At 43.0% G+C, this 16547-nt stretch overlaps 1 protein-coding gene across 4 annotated transcripts; it reads left to right on the top strand.

Annotated features, from left to right (window-relative positions):
- The first annotated feature begins 460 nt into the window (after positions 1-460).
- Positions 461-16492, top strand: ANKRD34B (ankyrin repeat domain 34B). 4 transcript variants are annotated; one of them, XM_081503806.1, is made up of 6 exons: positions 476-738; positions 1716-1856; positions 3623-3666; positions 3945-4030; positions 10227-10300; positions 12304-14176. In XM_081503806.1, exon 6 carries the CDS (start codon positions 12418-12420, stop codon positions 13954-13956), a length of 1539 nt encoding a protein of 512 aa, XP_081359932.1. In that variant the 5' UTR covers positions 476-738; positions 1716-1856; positions 3623-3666; positions 3945-4030; positions 10227-10300; positions 12304-12417; the 3' UTR covers positions 13957-14176. The 4 variants fall into 4 exon arrangements, with proteins under 4 accessions (XP_081359931.1, XP_081359930.1, XP_081359929.1 ...); XM_081503805.1 differs by lacking the exon at positions 3623-3666 and having other exon boundaries at positions 461-738; positions 3948-4030; positions 12396-16492; XM_081503804.1 differs by lacking the exon at positions 3623-3666 and having other exon boundaries at positions 461-738; positions 12396-16492.
- The last annotated feature ends 55 nt before the right edge of the window (positions 16493-16547 follow it).

Raw genomic sequence — 16547 nt, 5'->3', positions numbered from 1 at the left:
ATATGTATTAATGTTTTGATAATACTAGAATCAGGTTATAAAATCACAAAAACGAAAGAACAGCTGCTCCCACGAATACTTCAACCTGAAGTGAAATTCTGGCTTTACCAAAACAGGGGACAGGCACGGGAAAGGGGACGAGAGACCCGTGGGGGACAGACGCGTGGACCAGCCGTGTGGATAAGAACTAGAAAGAGGGATGCAGACATAGACGGGGAACCAAGAGCAGTTATGTAGGGGTGACCGACGCCCTGCAGTGGAAAAAACCCTGCCGCCCCTGCTCTGGGCCAAACCGCTGCAGCCAAAGCGCGGTGGCCGGGTTGAGGTGTGAGGATAGCGGGTGGAGGATACTCGAGGGGACAAAAGGCGGAGCTTCAGAGGCCACACTTCGGCCCCCGAGGCCGGAACAGACTTTGGCCCTGCCGCCCCCACCTGCAGCACAGCCCCGAACCCGCGCGTCACTCCCAGCGGAAACGAGGCGCAGCCCGGGCTTCTGGCGAAGTGCGCGCCTCCCTGCCCCCGCTCCGACGCTTCGCAGCTCCCGGTCCGCTGCCCGCATCTCTCCGCCGAGCGGGGGCGCGGACAGGGCTGCACCTACCAGAATCTGCGACTCGAGCGGCGGTGCAGCCAGCGAACCAACATCCCAGCCCGGACGGCGCCCTGGGTCCACCGGCGCGAAGGGTCGGAGGGGAACCCGGGAGGCGGGAGGCCCCCCGCCGACTCGACAGCGCGTCGCAGGTCAGTGTGCGGCGCCCGCTGTGCGGGCTGCACTTAGGAAAACTTTGGTTTGTGTGTCGGCTGCCGGGAGGAGGGCGCGGAGCGCGCGGCCCGGGCCCAGGGCCTCCGTGCGCCCCGCCGGGTATACTTGGGCCCTGGGAGCCGGCCTCTCCCGCGCCCTGACACTGCGGAGCCCTGGCGCCCACCGAGGGCCGCCGGAGTGCAGGGTCCTTTCCAGAGACTCTGCCCCGCCGAGCCGGGCGCGCTCCGCAGAACCCTCACTCGCGCCTCCCGCAGTCCCCGCCCGTTCTTGGAGGGGGCTCTGCGGCGGCGCGGGCTCGGACCCCGCGGACGAGCGAGTTTCGCCTCCTTCTCTGCCTTGCAGCGCTGGGGAAGTGATGAGGGCAGCCGGCGGGCGCAGGATATCTGAGAGGATTCGAGCAGGGGCCTCGCGGGCGCGGGTCGGCGCCGCAGCGGGAACGGCGCGCGCTCGGCTGCCAGAGCGCGCGGGTCGGAGGGGCGGACTTGGGCGCGTCTCCGCAGGTGCCTGCGGTCGCCTGGCTGTGGGAGGTGCGGGCGGGGCGCGGGCTAGCGGGGGCTGTGGAGCCGTTTGCAGTCACTGTCTTCACAAATGCGAGTCACACAGGGGCCGGCAGTCGGGCCCCCGGAGCCTGTTGGGGCCATACAGCTTTGGCACCAGGACCCCAGGCCCCTTATCGGAGAACCGCGGTCCAGAGGTGCGCCTGCCCCCAGCAGAGGGGCAATGGCTTCTCCTCTCAGGCGTGCTATTTCCCAAGAGGAGGGCCGTGTTCTCCGGGCGGGCGGTGCGGGGACCGCTCCGCAGCGACTCTGGTCAGAACCCCTTCTCGTGGATGGCCATCGCCTCAGCCTGCCAGCTGTGCCCTGGCTCGGAGCAGAGGCGACGAAACGCGCACCCCGCCTCCATTGGTGTCCCGACGCTGTCGCCCCAGTCACCTTCCTGTGCCCTTCTCCGACAGCTCCTCGGGCTCGCTCCCTCCCCGCTTTCGGGAAAAACTGAGGTAACAACTCCGTTCCGGAGGCCGCGAGGACTGTGAAGACGCCGCCAGAATCCTCGGCAGCCTGGAAATCCCATCACCTTGGTTCCCTGAGACTTGGAGGTATAGGTTTGCATGTCTTTATGTGTGTGTGCTGGGAAGGCGGGGTTGGGGGGGTGCGGGTTCTGCAGAGGGATGTGGGGGTGCAGCTTCCCCGGGGCCCAGCACCAGAGACCTGGGGTCGGCTGCAGTAAGTAGAAGTAACCAGCCCTTTGGGGGGTATGTGTGGGAAAGACAGCAAACCTTACCAGCTTGGGTCGTTTTAAATATTTCTTACAAGCCCGGTGCCAGAGAACACTTTACCTGGCAAGTCATGACGTTCCCTGGGACAATCTCAGTGGCATCTTTTGTTTTGGCTTTGTCCCTTCCCTTGCATGGGGAAGGAGACACGTATTTTGCTAGTGGCAGGCAGGCTTGCCTCATTCCAGGTGCAGCTGGCCTCCACGTCCTGGCCTGGGCTGCCCACTACAAGTCTGGACTTTCTCAGACCTGTCTGGGAAGGGTAGGGCAGCAGACCTCCAGTACCTTGGCTGCTGTAACTCAAGGCTGTACTCTTCTCTGGACCTGTGGGCTCTCTTTGCCCACTCTGAGGCAGGGCAGTTGTCTCTGCCCTTTGCTCCTGCAGCAGAGCTAAGCCTCAGATGCCCTGGAGGTGAAATGATGGAGACAGCCTGGTGGGGGAGCCTCAGGCAGGGACTGAGAGCTAATAGGAAGTGGGACTGGGGGACGAGTTTGTGGCAGATTTTTTCCAAGTGTGTACAAGAAGCACCCCTATGGGGAGTGGAGCCTGGGATCTAATTAACAAGCTCTCCATGTGATTGTTAGGCCCATAGTAGGGGGAGGACCTGTTGGTTATAGGCACCTTAGCCCCCATTCCCAGACCCCCTAGCCCAGAGCACTCTCATTTAGTGACGTATGTTTAGAAACTGACATGATTGAATTCCTAAGTGGCAAATATATAAGGATCTTCTAAAATCCTCACAGTTATCGTCAGTAAATATTATCCCCACTTTAGAAACAGGGAAACAAAGGCTCAGAGAAGCAGCTTCTCCAGAGCTGGTAACTGTGGAGGGGACAGAGCCCCAGGCTTTGACACACAGCTTGCTGCCCCCTCTGAGCCCTGGTCCCCTGCAGGCAGCACAAAGACAGGCTAACCTGGGACAAAGGTGAAGGACTGAGTTTCCAGCTTGAAACCCATTTGTTAATTTCCACCCCCACCCCTTGCTGCCCTGCCTCACCATGGCCAGATAAATATTAATAACTTTTAGGGAGGAAGCATAGATCCTATTTGGAGGTGGGCTAAGAGGCTCAAAGGAAAGTAAAATTTCTTCCTGAATGACAGGAAAACTAGGGGTGGCTTGGTGAGAAAAATGCCACAGCAAAGACCAAGCCTATTATCTCCAAAATGACTTTTAAAGCACCTTGGCCCCTGTGGCAATGTCAGGTTGTGCGTGCTCAGTCACTTCAGCCGTGTCCGACTCTTTCCGACCCTGTGGTCCATAACCTGCCAGGCTCCTGTGTCCGTGGGGATTCTCCAGGCAAGAATATTGGAGTGAGTTGCCATGCCCTCCTCCAGGGGATCTTCCTGACCCAGGAATCGAACCCGTGTCTCCTGCATTACAGGCAGATTCTGTACCGCTGAGCCACCAGGGAAGCCCATAGATAATCCCACAAATCAGGTACTCAAAACAGAACTCTACTCTGTGGGAAGCTGGTATCCAAGAAGCAAAAAGACATAAGAGAAGGAACATGGGAACGTCTGTTAAGTCCTGGCGAGCAGGCGGGTAAGAGAAGTGACTCTGAGAGTTCTCCAACCTTTCCCTCCTCAGCCACATCAACGGGGCAGACCTCAGCACAGAATGGGGCAGACCAGGTGAATGCCACAGCTCAACAGTCCTTGCAGGGCAGTCTTTGTCCTGTGTCCGTGAGTGCGTGTGTGTGTGCAAAAATGCACACACACGGGATTGCCCTGCGTAGAATCCACTCCTAACAGTTTACAGATTTATAATCAGTGAAACATGATTAACTGCACAAACACTGTGGGGATGTCTTCCTTAACAGGGAATTAAAAAACTAGGCTCCAAATGAGAGAGATGTGTGGAACAAATTATTGGTATTTATGTAGCTCTGAATAGCTTTGATTTCCTTTAGTAGGAACTGACAGCTGGCTGACAGAAAACTCATCCAAGGAGAGAAAAGACATAAGTGAAGTATGAAATTTTGAATAACATTTTCAGGTAACTTTCTATTTCCATTTAGAGTGGGTGTCTGGAGGGGCGAATGTGGTTATGATTTGAATTGCCTCATTTATCTATAGAGATTTTTTAATAGGGCTCATAATTCTGAGATCCAGTGCCTTTTACTTCTTTTCCCTACCTCCAGGTCCCCTGGTGACAGGGCAGCGAGCTGGGAGTTGCACCATGTAGCCTGTAGACTCTCAGTTTCTCCCATCTTCAGCACGTGGCTTCCAAGGCTGGAGCCTTCCTGATCAATCTGTTTAGAGAACAAATCTTCATTTTCTTGCCTAGGAGAGTGGTTGTCTACTTGGGGGGGGGGTAAAGTTCTGGGGGTCCAGTTGTTCTATCCAACCATCCTGTCGTGTTCAACCCTGTGCCTCATTGCCAATTTCTGTGTCATTTGGAACCTCCATGTCCTAAGCTTCCAGGGTCCTGCTGGTAAACTGGGTCCCTTCTCTCTCGGGCCATCTCCCTGGGGGACTTTATGTTGTAGCTTCTACTATGTTAAGGCAGTTAACCATGCCACCCCCACCTCTGTCTCCTCAGCATGTTTGAAATTGGTCATCTGATGCTCTCCCTCTTTCAGTTTTCTTTGTTCTTCAGAATAGATATCTTTTAAAAAAAATAAACTAATTTTAGAGGGGCCTTGGGAGATGGAGACCATCCTGGTGACTCAGATGGTAGAGAATCTGCCCGCAATGCAGGAGACCTGGGTTCGATCACTGCGTTGGGAAGATCCCCTGGAGAAGATTGAGAGAGGTGGTAAAAGAGTAGACTAAATATGCCATGATGAATCACAAGCCTTGTTAAAGACAATTTAATTTTAAAATAAAAGCAATTTATCCAGCTGTTTAATAATTAATATCTTATATTACTCATATCTTTAAAGCTGAAATTATTGTATTTGGAATTACAAGGAAAATGCACTTAAAGGGGTGTCTTATTCCATAGTTCACTTATTAGGTTCCATTTATGTTTATAAAACATTATTTACAGATTCTAGAAAAACAGCATTTTAAATTTTTTATGTTATTTAACTAGCCTGTGAGTTAGAGACATGGTGGGCTTCCCCAGTGGCTTAGTTGTTAAAAAATCTGCCTGCAATACAGGAGACCCGGGTTAGATCCTTGGGTCTGGAAGATCCCCTGGAAAAGGAAATGGCAACCCACTCCAGTATTCTTGCCTGGAGAATCCCTGTGGACAGAGGAGCCTGGCGAGCTACACTCCATGGGATTGCAAAGAGTCAGACACGACTGAGTGACAAACATTTTCACTCTTCATTGTAGAGACATGATAAAAATAAAAGATGGCTAAATTCTGAGATAAAAATTTTAAAAAGAAGAACACAGTGAGTAGGAAGGCATACAGGAAAGTCTTTTTCCAGATGTTGTCTGGGTTCATCACCAGCCCCCTGGGGATGAATGTTTTATGATTGTCTTCCACTGATGGGGAACCCAAGACTCTGAGAGGCTGAAATATTTGACCAGGGCACACAGCTAGAAACTAGGAGAGTCAGGGTGGAATTCTGGGTCTACCTGACCTTCCGATTTTCTCCAGTTGAACAATCTATTTGGAAGGTATAACTGAACTGGGGCATCATTTACAAGCTGGATTATAGCAGAGCCTGACTGAGTGTGAATACTGTACTAGCGCTAGGTGCCCTTGGTGAGGATGTTTCAAAGGAAGCGACATAAGGCAGGAACATTTCTGAACCAGGATCACTGTAGGCTGGAGAAGTGGTCTTCATCCCAGGTGGGGCTTGTGAAGAGTAAATTAGTCAAACTTCAGTATCAGCATTTTTGATGTGCAAATGGATGAGGTGAGAGAAGAGAATAGACTGAAAGAAGGTGAAGGCATGAAGATAAGAGGGTTATTCCAATAAAGTACTGATTACAAGATGAGACACTAGGAAACCAAATATATATACACAGAGAATAAAGTACGTGGTAGCAATTTTTTTCTGAAAAATTTAATGTTTAAACTGTTTCAGAATTTCTCTATTAAACAGTTTAAACTGTAAACAGTTTAAAAAGTGAGCAATCTGACATTTAAAATGGATAATCAACAAGAACCTACTGTATAGCACATGGAACTCTGCTCAGTGTTGTGTGGCAGCCTGGATGGGAGGGGTGTTTGGGGGAAAATGGATACATATATATATATGGCTAAGTCCTTTCTCATTGTTCACCTGAAACTATCACAACATTGTTAGTCGGCTGTACCCCAATACAAAATTAAAAAATAAAAGAAAGTGATCAGTCCAGTAGGCTTAGAAGTCTTTATAATGAGCAAGTTAAGCCTTTGTTGTTTTGACAGCCTGCAGTACTCAGGGGCGGGGTCTGCCTACAGCTGCATGGTGGACATCTTTGCTAGCTGCCACCAGCTAGTCATGCCACTTCCCAGCTTCTCTGAAGCCCTGGAGCCCACAGCATCTTCTTTTTCCACAGGACCATGGCAGAACCACTGCCCGGCTTAGGCATCCCAGCCAGCTCCCCTTCTTCTCCCAGTGAGATGGAAACTTCCCCTGTGGGAGGGAAAGTTATGGCAGGAAGTGGCCAGGTTTAGCATTGTGAAGAAAGGTCTGTACATGAGGATAGGTGAAAAAATTTGAATGTTGTTCCAAAAGATTCTTTTAAAACTTAAAAAAAAAAAAAGAAAAGAAACAGGATTGGCTCCAATACTAGAAACTATATTTAATACTGAAATCTGGTATCTGGCAACGGGTTCTCATTTGAATATCTCTCTTAAATGCTACTTTTGGTCAGAGGTGTTTTTACAGGATTGATACTATTACCTCTTCTTGAATGGCAGTTACAGAGTAGTTTCTATATTTTATATTATGTTCCAGCTCATGTCTATAAGTCTCTTTGCTTTATTAAACCCATTTGTATATGAAAAATGCTAAAAGAAGGTTTTTTTGTGATCACTGTCTCATGTGAACTCTTTTCAGATGTTTCACATTCTGAATAGACCTCTGAATTGGGCCCCAATCTGTCAGCCAACCATAAATTCCTAGGTTGCAGGTATGTCTGGCTCTGGAATAGCTTTTTTAGAAGGTTGCACAGAGGACAAAAATAATGTATTTTATGTATTACTTTCATTGTATTTATAGATGCATATATTGAGTGGTTGTTCTTTGCTTAACATCATTAGTGAAACTGAAGTGGAAATGAATAAGTATATCCTTTTGAATACTGCTTATAGGAGCTGACTAGTTGAAATACCTTGAAAGTCTAGGCATAAATACTATTGAAAACACCACAAAAAGTGATTTATGTTGTGAAAACTGAGACCTAATATGGCTCTTTATAAATTTTAATTATGAGACCTTCTTACATAAATGCTATGTTCTTTTTTGTATACATGTCCCACTTTACAATAGAGAATAGTAGTATCGTCTAGAGGAGTATATGAAGTATATACTATTTGAAGAATAAAAATAAAATGGATACCTGTATACACACCACCCAGGTTGAGAGACAGAACATCACGTGAATTTTAAAAACCTCTCCGTGTCCCTCCCAAAGTGCATTATTCTCCTTATTCCCACTGAGAGGTCACTTGGTCTTGACTATTGTGTAGATCATTCCCTTTGCTTCTTTTTTGCCCGGTTTCCCACTTGTATATGATCCTTAAGTAGACTGTTTATTTTTTGAAAAACTGGGTAGCAAGCACAAATTAGTTGAATAAAGGAAGATCAATATTGCCAAAATATGGCAGAAGTTCTCAGGAGAAGATAAGTTGAACAATCTCTGGATCTCAGTTCAGCTCAGCATCCTTGAGTGTTTATGAGAGCCCTTCTGGGCAAGGTCATGAGTGAATCCTGGGAAACATGGGATTTACCATGACAGGGCTTCTGGCAGGCTACAGTGTAGACCAGATACTGGATATCCAAAGGCAATGGGTTTTGAGTCTTTCTCCTCCTAAGCTCAGGGTTTCCTGGTGGCTCACACAGTAGAGAATCTACCTGTGGTGCAGGAGACCCAGGTTCAATCCCTGGGTCAGGAAGATCCCCTAGAGAATGAGTGTCACTGGTTGCCCCAGAACATTTGAGCAGGGCTGAAATGAGTGTCACTGGTTGCCCCAGAACATTTGAGCAGGGCTGAAATGAGTGTCACTGGTTGCCCCAGAACATTTGAGCAGGGCTGAAATGAGTGTGAGCAGGGCTGAAATGAGTGTCACTGGTTGCCCCAGAACATTGGAGCAGGGCTGAAATGAGTGTCACTGGTTGCCCCAGAACATTTGAGCAGGGCTGAAATGAGTGTGAGCAGGGCTGAAATGAGTGTGAGCAGGGCTGAAATGAGTGTCACTGGTTGCCCCAGAACATTTGAGCAGGGCTGAAATGAGTGTGAGAAGGGCTGAAATGAGTGTGAGCAGGGCTGAAATGAGTGTCGCTGGTTGCCCCAGAACATTTGAGCAGGGCTGAAATGAGTGTCACTGGTTGCCTCAGAAAGCAGAGCATGGAGGGGAGAGCAGAGATATGGTGAGGAAAAAGCAAGCCGGCTAAAGAACTGAGGTCAATCAAGCAAAAATCTTTAAATGAGAAAAACGGACTATGTTTCATATTGATAAACTTATCCAGCAAAAAGTTAAAACATATATAAAACTTTAATGTACCTTACTGTGTGGAATTAAAATAAATGTAAACCGAAGTGTGAAAAAAAAAAAAAAAAGAACTGAGGTCAGGCTCACCTGGGCATTTGGTCCTCAGTTAACAAGATGGTAAAATGGCAGTATGATCTCAAAGAGGATACCTGTTCACATTCATTATCCTGGCATCTCACCATCTTCCTGGGGATTTTTGTTGCTTCTCCTCTGATGATCTCCAGATCTCGTTTCTTCTTTCTTGTTCCACCATTTCATCTTGATAGATCATATTCTTCAGTAGATTCTTGAAAGTGAATTGGGATTCAATTGCAAGTGATTCCCAATTACTGACTAATGGTTTGGCTAGTAGAAAATTCTAACCTGGGAATCATTTATCCTTCAGATTAAAAAAAAAGGATATCCCTCTGTTGTCTCTCATTATTGTTGTTGATATATCTAAATCCATGGTAATCCTAGATCCTCTACTAGGTGACTTATCCATTTCTCTCCCCTTACCTGCCTCCAAACTTGTGGAATCATCTCTGTTCTCAGTGTTCTGGAAATTTACAACCATGTGCCATGGTCAGGGTCTGTCTTCATCCAGTGTGCTGTGTTCTAATTGGGCCCTTTCAATTCAAGAACTTGTGTCCCTCACGTCTAGAAAATTTTCTTGATCTTCTTCATCATTTCCTCTCCTGCTCACCCATTCCTCCACCCCCACTATTTTCTCTAGCAGGAACTTCTGTTAGTTGGATCTCGGATTTCCTGATCTAGTCCTCTAATTTTCTCATTTTTTTCTTTCTATTCTTATTGCTTGCCTGTGTTAGAGATTTTATCAATGTTATTATTCAACCCTTCTATTGAGTTTTGCAGTTTGTATCATGTTTTTATCTTTTGAGAGCTTTTTATGGCCTCTGAATATTCTTTTTAATAGACTCATATCCTTGTTTCATGGTTACAATATCTTATCCTTTTGAGGATAATGAGTTTTGGAAGCTTTCATTTTCTGGACTTCTCCAGGTTACATTTTCTATTTGTTCTGGTCTCTACCTTTAATGTAAGAGGCTTTTTTGTTTGCATGTTCATGATTAAAGGGCTTGGGCTAAAAAGCTAATGTGAAGCTTTGAGCACGTGAGTGACGTTTATACCACCCGGTGGGATGATTTGGGTGGTTTGGGTGGCATGTTGAGGAATCCCTGTGATCAGTACTATAGGTTTTTTCTCCGTGGTAGGTCACATTCTTGAGAGAAGCCTATTCAGTTTTCTTCTGAAGAATAAAGATATGGCTGCCATCCTTCTTGAAGCTGATTAGGGGGGCAATACTGTGAGTCCTTTCATATTGATGGCCAGTAAGCATACCATCGTTGTTGTGGCGCAGTGGTAAAGAATATGCTTGCATTGCAGGAGATATGAATTTGCAAGGGTTCAATACCTGAATTGGGAAGATCCCTCGGAGAAGGAAATGGCAACCTGTTCCAGTATTCTTGCCTGAGAAATCCCATGGACAGAGAAGCCTGGCAGGCCACAGTCCATGAGGTCATAGAAGAGTCAGACACGACTTAGCGACTAAACAAGAAGCATACTTATTCTCCTGTTTTCTTGTCCTCAGATATACCCAGTGTCTCTCAGTCCAGAGATCCTCTGTTTCACCGTTTCTGGAGAATAAACTGGACATCTTTTGAGGTGGGAGATGACAGTGTTCTGTCTCCGGGTGGCTTGGAGTGGCGAAGTGTTTCTCAAACTTTAATGTGCATGCAAGTCACCTGGGGATCTAGTTGAACCATAGGCTCTGATTCAGTAGGTCTGGGGTCGGAGCCTGAGATTTTGCACATTTAACAAGTTTCAGGTAGTGCTGCTGCTGCTGGTCCAAGATAGGACCACCACACTTCTCGTAGCAAATCCCAGGGATCTAACTGCCTCTCTCACGGCCCTTCTCCTAACCCTCTAGGAGGGCTGTACTCTCCACTTGCTCAATTAGCTAGTTCTAGAGCCTCCAACTGCTGCCTCTTTCGAGGATTCTGTAGTGTACGCGGGTTAGTTCTCAACTCTGCCACGATGACTCGAGGCACAGCCTTTTCAGGGTGGCTGAGTCACTTACCACTGGCTCATTTGCTTTCTGGCTTCCAAAATGTTCCTGTCATCTTCTGTCCTTTTCCTGCTATCTTTGTGAGTTTATGTCTTTCTAAAAAAAAAATAATAACTTTAAAGGGGTTTCAGGCAGGGTTAAAAATTAGATGTGTTTGTTTTGCAGTATCAGCCTAACCATAATCACCTGCTAAAGTATTTTCCTAAAGTTGATTATGGTATTGGTATAGAGCCTGATCTGTGATAAATAACTGTGCTAATTAAAATATTCAGCTCTTTGCATAAGGAGTGGTCTCTACTTCTCCGTTCCCCCTTTTTCTGCCTGCCAAACTCTTTCGCAGTTATCAAGGCTGAGCTCAAATGGCTGGTCTCTGTGAAGCCCCTATTCCGTCCTCACACTGTTAAAGTCTGTGTGTTCTCATGACTTTAACCCATAACCAGCTGCTTATTCCAAACAGCTGAATAAGCTCCTCAGGGCTTGGGCCTGTACCTTTATAGCTCAGTGCCCATCATAATATTAAGAGCTTATAGCTGTTTATCACTGAATTAATTTCTGTGCACATGTCTATCCCTTTTTTATTCACTTTCTTTCTGCTTTCTTCATCTCTTCTTTCTTTTAAGAAGTCATATTTATTATCTATTCTACTATCCAATAGAAATTCATGTCCAATATTCTTAATCTTAAAAGTAAATGAGTAGAATAAATAATCCTTCTCAGTTTATCAAAGCTACCACATTAAATGAAATAGACTTAAATATTACATAAACTTTTATTTGCTTTTTATCCCTAGATCCAAAGACTGTTGTAAAACTAACATTTCCTTGGCTCTCAATAAAGATATAATTCTTACCACCTAATGAAATTATCTGTTGAGTGAGTTTGAATCTAAATGATTTAAATAAACATAAATCATTTTCCGTTTTAATGATAACAATAAAATGTTTATGAAGACTACATGTCTTCATTTGTTTTTAGCCTAGAAAACTCTTTGGGAGCAGCTGTCAAAATTTAACCCAATAGTACGTTGCTAACCCCATAACCTAGTCAGTATATGATTTAAATAATGGAATCAAGAAAAATGCATAATCACATGCTCACCATTCCTATCTCAGTGTCAGACACGTCAGTTATTTTAACATTTTCTACTCTAGATATTTTTCATCCTTTAAAAGAAACATCAAAATGCCCCTCAAATTGGAAATCTAGATCTTAATTATATTATTTAATTGAAGAGCATGTTTAAGTAATTTAATACTAAGAAGTATTTTACATTAAGCTATCATAAACATGCTCTATTTTAGTTGATTCAGTTGCAGTTACACAGAAATTTGGCTTTTTTGCTTAAATTTGCATTTTAATATTATTTTAAAAATATTTTTTCCAAGTAGAAAATAAGATGATGGTTATTTAGTTAACGTGGGATTTAGAGAAATACCAGGCTAGTGTTATGTCATAAATATTCAGTGAAGATTTTAAAAGTAAATTTTAGTTTGAATGCCCAAAAGGTTGTTACTATTCTAAAATTATTTTGAATTTTGCAATTCACTATTTTGCTCTGTGTTTATTAAAGAACAATCTTGTTTATGTCTTCTTTCTCTAGACATATTTCAGAAACTGTGACTAACAACATGAATATAAATTGGGACACTGATTCCAACTAGTCTTTTGTTCTTCATCTTCTTTGATAACCAGGTATTGATTCTGACTTTTGAAGATGGATGAATGTGTAGAAATTTCCAGTGATGGAAATTCCCTAATTAAAGCGGTCCATCAGAGCCGGCTTCGCCTTACAAGACTCTTGTTGGAAGGCGGCGCCTACATCAATGAGAGCAATGACCGTGGGGAAACACCTTTAATGATTGCTTGTAAGACCAAACATGTTGATCACCAGAGTGTCAGTAAAGCCAAAATGGTTAAGTACCTGTTAGAAAACAATGCTGATCCCAACATACAGGACAAATCTGGGAAAACTGCCTTAATGCATGCTTGCTTAGAAAAAGCTGGTCCTGAAGTTGTTTCATTGCTGCTAAAGAGCGGGGCCGACCTCAGCTTGCAAGATCATTCTAGTTCCTCGGCCCTGGTTTATGCTATAAATTCAGAAGATAGAGAGACCCTGAAAGTTCTCCTTAGTGCTTGCAAGGCAAAGGGGAAAGAGGTCATTATCATAACAACAGCAAAATCACCCTCTGGCAGGCACACCACCAAACAGTACTTAAATATGCCTCCTGGGGGTATGGATGGGTGTCATACCCCAGCCACCTGTGCCACTCCTTCAGAAATAGACTTAAAAACAGCCTCATCGCCACTTTCACATTCTTCTGAAACTGAAACGACACTTTTTGGCTTTAAAGATCCGGAGCCTGCAGGAAGCAGTGATGATACTGGGGATCGAGGCTCCCCTGTGAGGAAGCCTGGTCTGGCTCCTAACGGGCCCAAGCTCCCTCAGGCTCCTCATTGGATCAGAAGTCCTCTTTCGTTAACGCACAGAGTGGCCTCCTTACAAGAGGAGCTCCAGGATATTACTCCAGAGGAAGAATTATTCTACAAAACCAACCGGCTGGCACTTTCCAAGCGATTCATTACTAGGCACCAAAGTATTGATGTAAAAGACACTGCACATTTGCTAAGAGCCTTTGATCAGGCCAGCTCAAGAAAAATGTCATTTGACGAAGTAAATCATCAATCATTTTTTTCGGAAGGAAATCAGCAATGCATTGACATCCCAGTGGATCAGGACCCAGACTCTAACCAGACAATATTCGCTTCCACCCTAAGAAGTATAGTTCAAAAAAGAAACTCAGGAGCAAATCACTACAGTTCTGATTCCCAGCTCTCAGCTGGTCTTACCCCTGCAGCTTCAGACGACGGCAAAGCGCTTATAGGAAAGAAAAAGATTCTCTCGCCATCTTCTTCCTTGTTATCAGGGTCCAAAGAATTGTTGGAGAACATCCCCCCAGGTCCCCTGAGCAGGAGAACTCATGCCCTTTTAGAAAGGCGTGGTTCAGGAGCTTTCCCTTTAGATCACAGCAGTACGCAAACCAGACCAGGATTCCTGCCACCCTTAAATGTGAATCCTCACCCTCCCATCTCAGATATCAATGTCAGCAACAAGATTTCCAGCCTTCTTTCTTGTGGTCAAAAAGTGCTTATGCCAACAGTTCCTGTTTTCCCCAAAGAGTTCAAAAGTAAAAAGATGTTGTTAAGGAGACAGTCATTGCAAACAGAACAAATTAAGCAGTTAGTTAATTTTTAAGACATGGCTAGAAAATACATTTTGTTCACATTTTATCAGAGAAATACTGAACTAGAAGATTGAAATGTTCATCCTTTTAAATCTTCTGTTAGTTCATAATAGTTAGGGGTTATCAAAATGTACTGTGTACCATCATACTATGCACTGTAGATACACAAATAATAGATAACTTTTGAAAAGAGATTCTCTCAAATAAAATTAAAGCAATTTTTTTAAAAAACCTTCCATATTTAACAAACTTTACGTGGTCCAAGTTTTTAATTTAAACAAAAATAAGCAAGCAAAGAAGGTTACATATGTTGGGAGATAACTTTAAAGTTTTCAATTTTGCCAAAATTTTATTAGGAAACGTTGTATTCAAATCAGTAATTTTTAAAAAAGCATTTCAAGATTGTAATTTGCCAGGATGCCAACATCATAAAAGAAAACATTAACAGCTATAAAGTGTTCTATGATCAATAAGCGTAAGCTACAAAGAAAGAATGAACTAATTCTTGAAATATCTTGACTCCAGGTGGGTGACAATCTAATTAATATTTTTAAAGGTCAACCATTATAGTAGACAAGGCAGCTAATATGTGTTGTCAGCTTAATCAGTGTCAAAATGGCAGATCTGAGTTTAATAAGCTAGCTATAATCTATGCCAAATGTTTGTGTGCTATTTTTTGCTTTGCCTTTTTTTTTAATAGGATCTTTTCTGCTTTTTATTCTATTTCCCAAGAGCAAACACAGTAAGACTAAAGCAAGAATAGAATACATTTAAAATACATAAAATATTAGACACAGTGAAAAGAAATTATAACAAAAAAAATGTTAGTTTGTTGCTTGACATTGTGACAGTTTACTGAAATTTCTTCCAGATACTAAGCTTCTGCAGTATTGAATTTACAAGATTATTAGTCAAAAGAACATTTCTGTTCATTTGCTGTTGACAGAACCTTTCTCTTATTTTATATTATGGACATTTTTAATCACACAAATGTAGAGAGAATAGTTCAATGAGCCTTCATATATACAGTGTAATATTGATTTTTTAAAACATGAAGGCATTTTGCTATAATATTAACTCTTCAGTCCATAAACTCAATGTGGATCCAGATTTTTTTTTAATCCTCATATAGTGTCCTTCTTTATCTATCTTTATGACATTTGTTTTAAAGTCTGTTTTGTCTGAAATGAGTATTGCTACCTCCAATTTCTTGTCATTTCCGTTTGCAAGAAATATCTTTTTCCATCCCCTTATTTTAAATTTGTGTGTGTCCTTCGCCCCAGAGGGGTCATTTGTGGGTGGCATATTGTAAGCTCTTGTCTTCTTACCCTGTCAACCACTCTGCATCTTTCAATTGGAGTATTTAATCCATTGACATTTAAGGTAATTACTGATAGGTATGTATTTATTGCCTTTGTAAACCTTGTTTTCCAGATAATTTTTTGTTTCTTCTTTGTTCCTTTTTTAAAAATGTTTGTTTTTCCTTTTGTAGTTTGCTGAGTTTCATTTTTGTGTGCTTATGATCTCTTTTTGGTTTTTGTGAATCTGTTGAATGTTTTTGATACATGGTTGCCCTGTTTTTCAAGTGTATTAATCCATTACTATATCTACTTGCAGTTCAGTTACCTATTACTATATCTTAGTGCTGTGCAGTTCAGTGTGTGCATGCTTAGTCACTTCCAACTCTTTGCAATCCCAGGGACTGTAGCCCACCAGACTCCTCTGTCCATGGAATTTTCCAGGCAAGACTACTAGAGTGGGTTTTTGCCTTCTTTATTTTTAATGTTATTTTATGGAATTCTTTCTCCATATCTTTTCATCCCTGTTACTGTTTTTTGAAGCTTAGTCAGAGATTCCCAATGACAAGATGATACAACTGTTAAAAGCATTTCTTGTTTTCTTGTATCAAACTATTCTTGTCTTTCTAAAGACAACCAAAATAAAAAGTTTGGGATTTATCACAAAAAGAAACTAAATGCTTGCATTGTTGTAAAAAAGAAAAACTGATTATTAGATTATATTAGGTTAGCTAAAATAAAGAAAGCCAGTAGAAATTTAATTACAAAATGTATTAAGTATTCGGTCAATATTAAAGAATATCATTTTATTTCTGAGATATAATTATTAGATATTTATATAATTAGAATGATAAGGGTAACTTCCTTAGTGTGACATTCCAATCATCTAGTAATTAGGACCTGTGAATAATTTCTAACAAAATAAATGAATGTGATGCTACTATCATAAAATATTATGGATATATTATCTATATGATTTCAAAATATGGTATCTATACAGAGTCCTTATTTCAAGTTAGCAGTATTACAACAAAGAGTAAATCAAACTATACAGAACCTGAGTGTATTAATTTGAGGTCCTAGCAATTGACACGATGCTTTCCTTCATAACTTGATATAAACAAGTTGTATAACATAGTAATTAATTTCTTGTGGCTTTTATTTGAAAAATAAATGGAAACTGGAAATTTTCCATTTAATGTTTTGAAAAACATTAATATTAATTGCATTAAAAGTATTTTTTGGTTCAGAACTTAGAATTGTGCCTGCTGTTTATAGGTAACAACCTTTTTTGGAAGTTTTAA

This window comes from Giraffa tippelskirchi, chromosome 6 (assembly GCF_054371585.1).
Source record: "Giraffa tippelskirchi isolate mGirTip1 chromosome 6, T2T-mGirTip1v1.2.pri, whole genome shotgun sequence".
NCBI lineage: Eukaryota > Metazoa > Chordata > Mammalia > Artiodactyla > Giraffidae > Giraffa > Giraffa tippelskirchi.
Note: the sequence above shows the minus strand (reverse complement) of the source record. Positions and strands in the feature narration are given on the sequence as shown.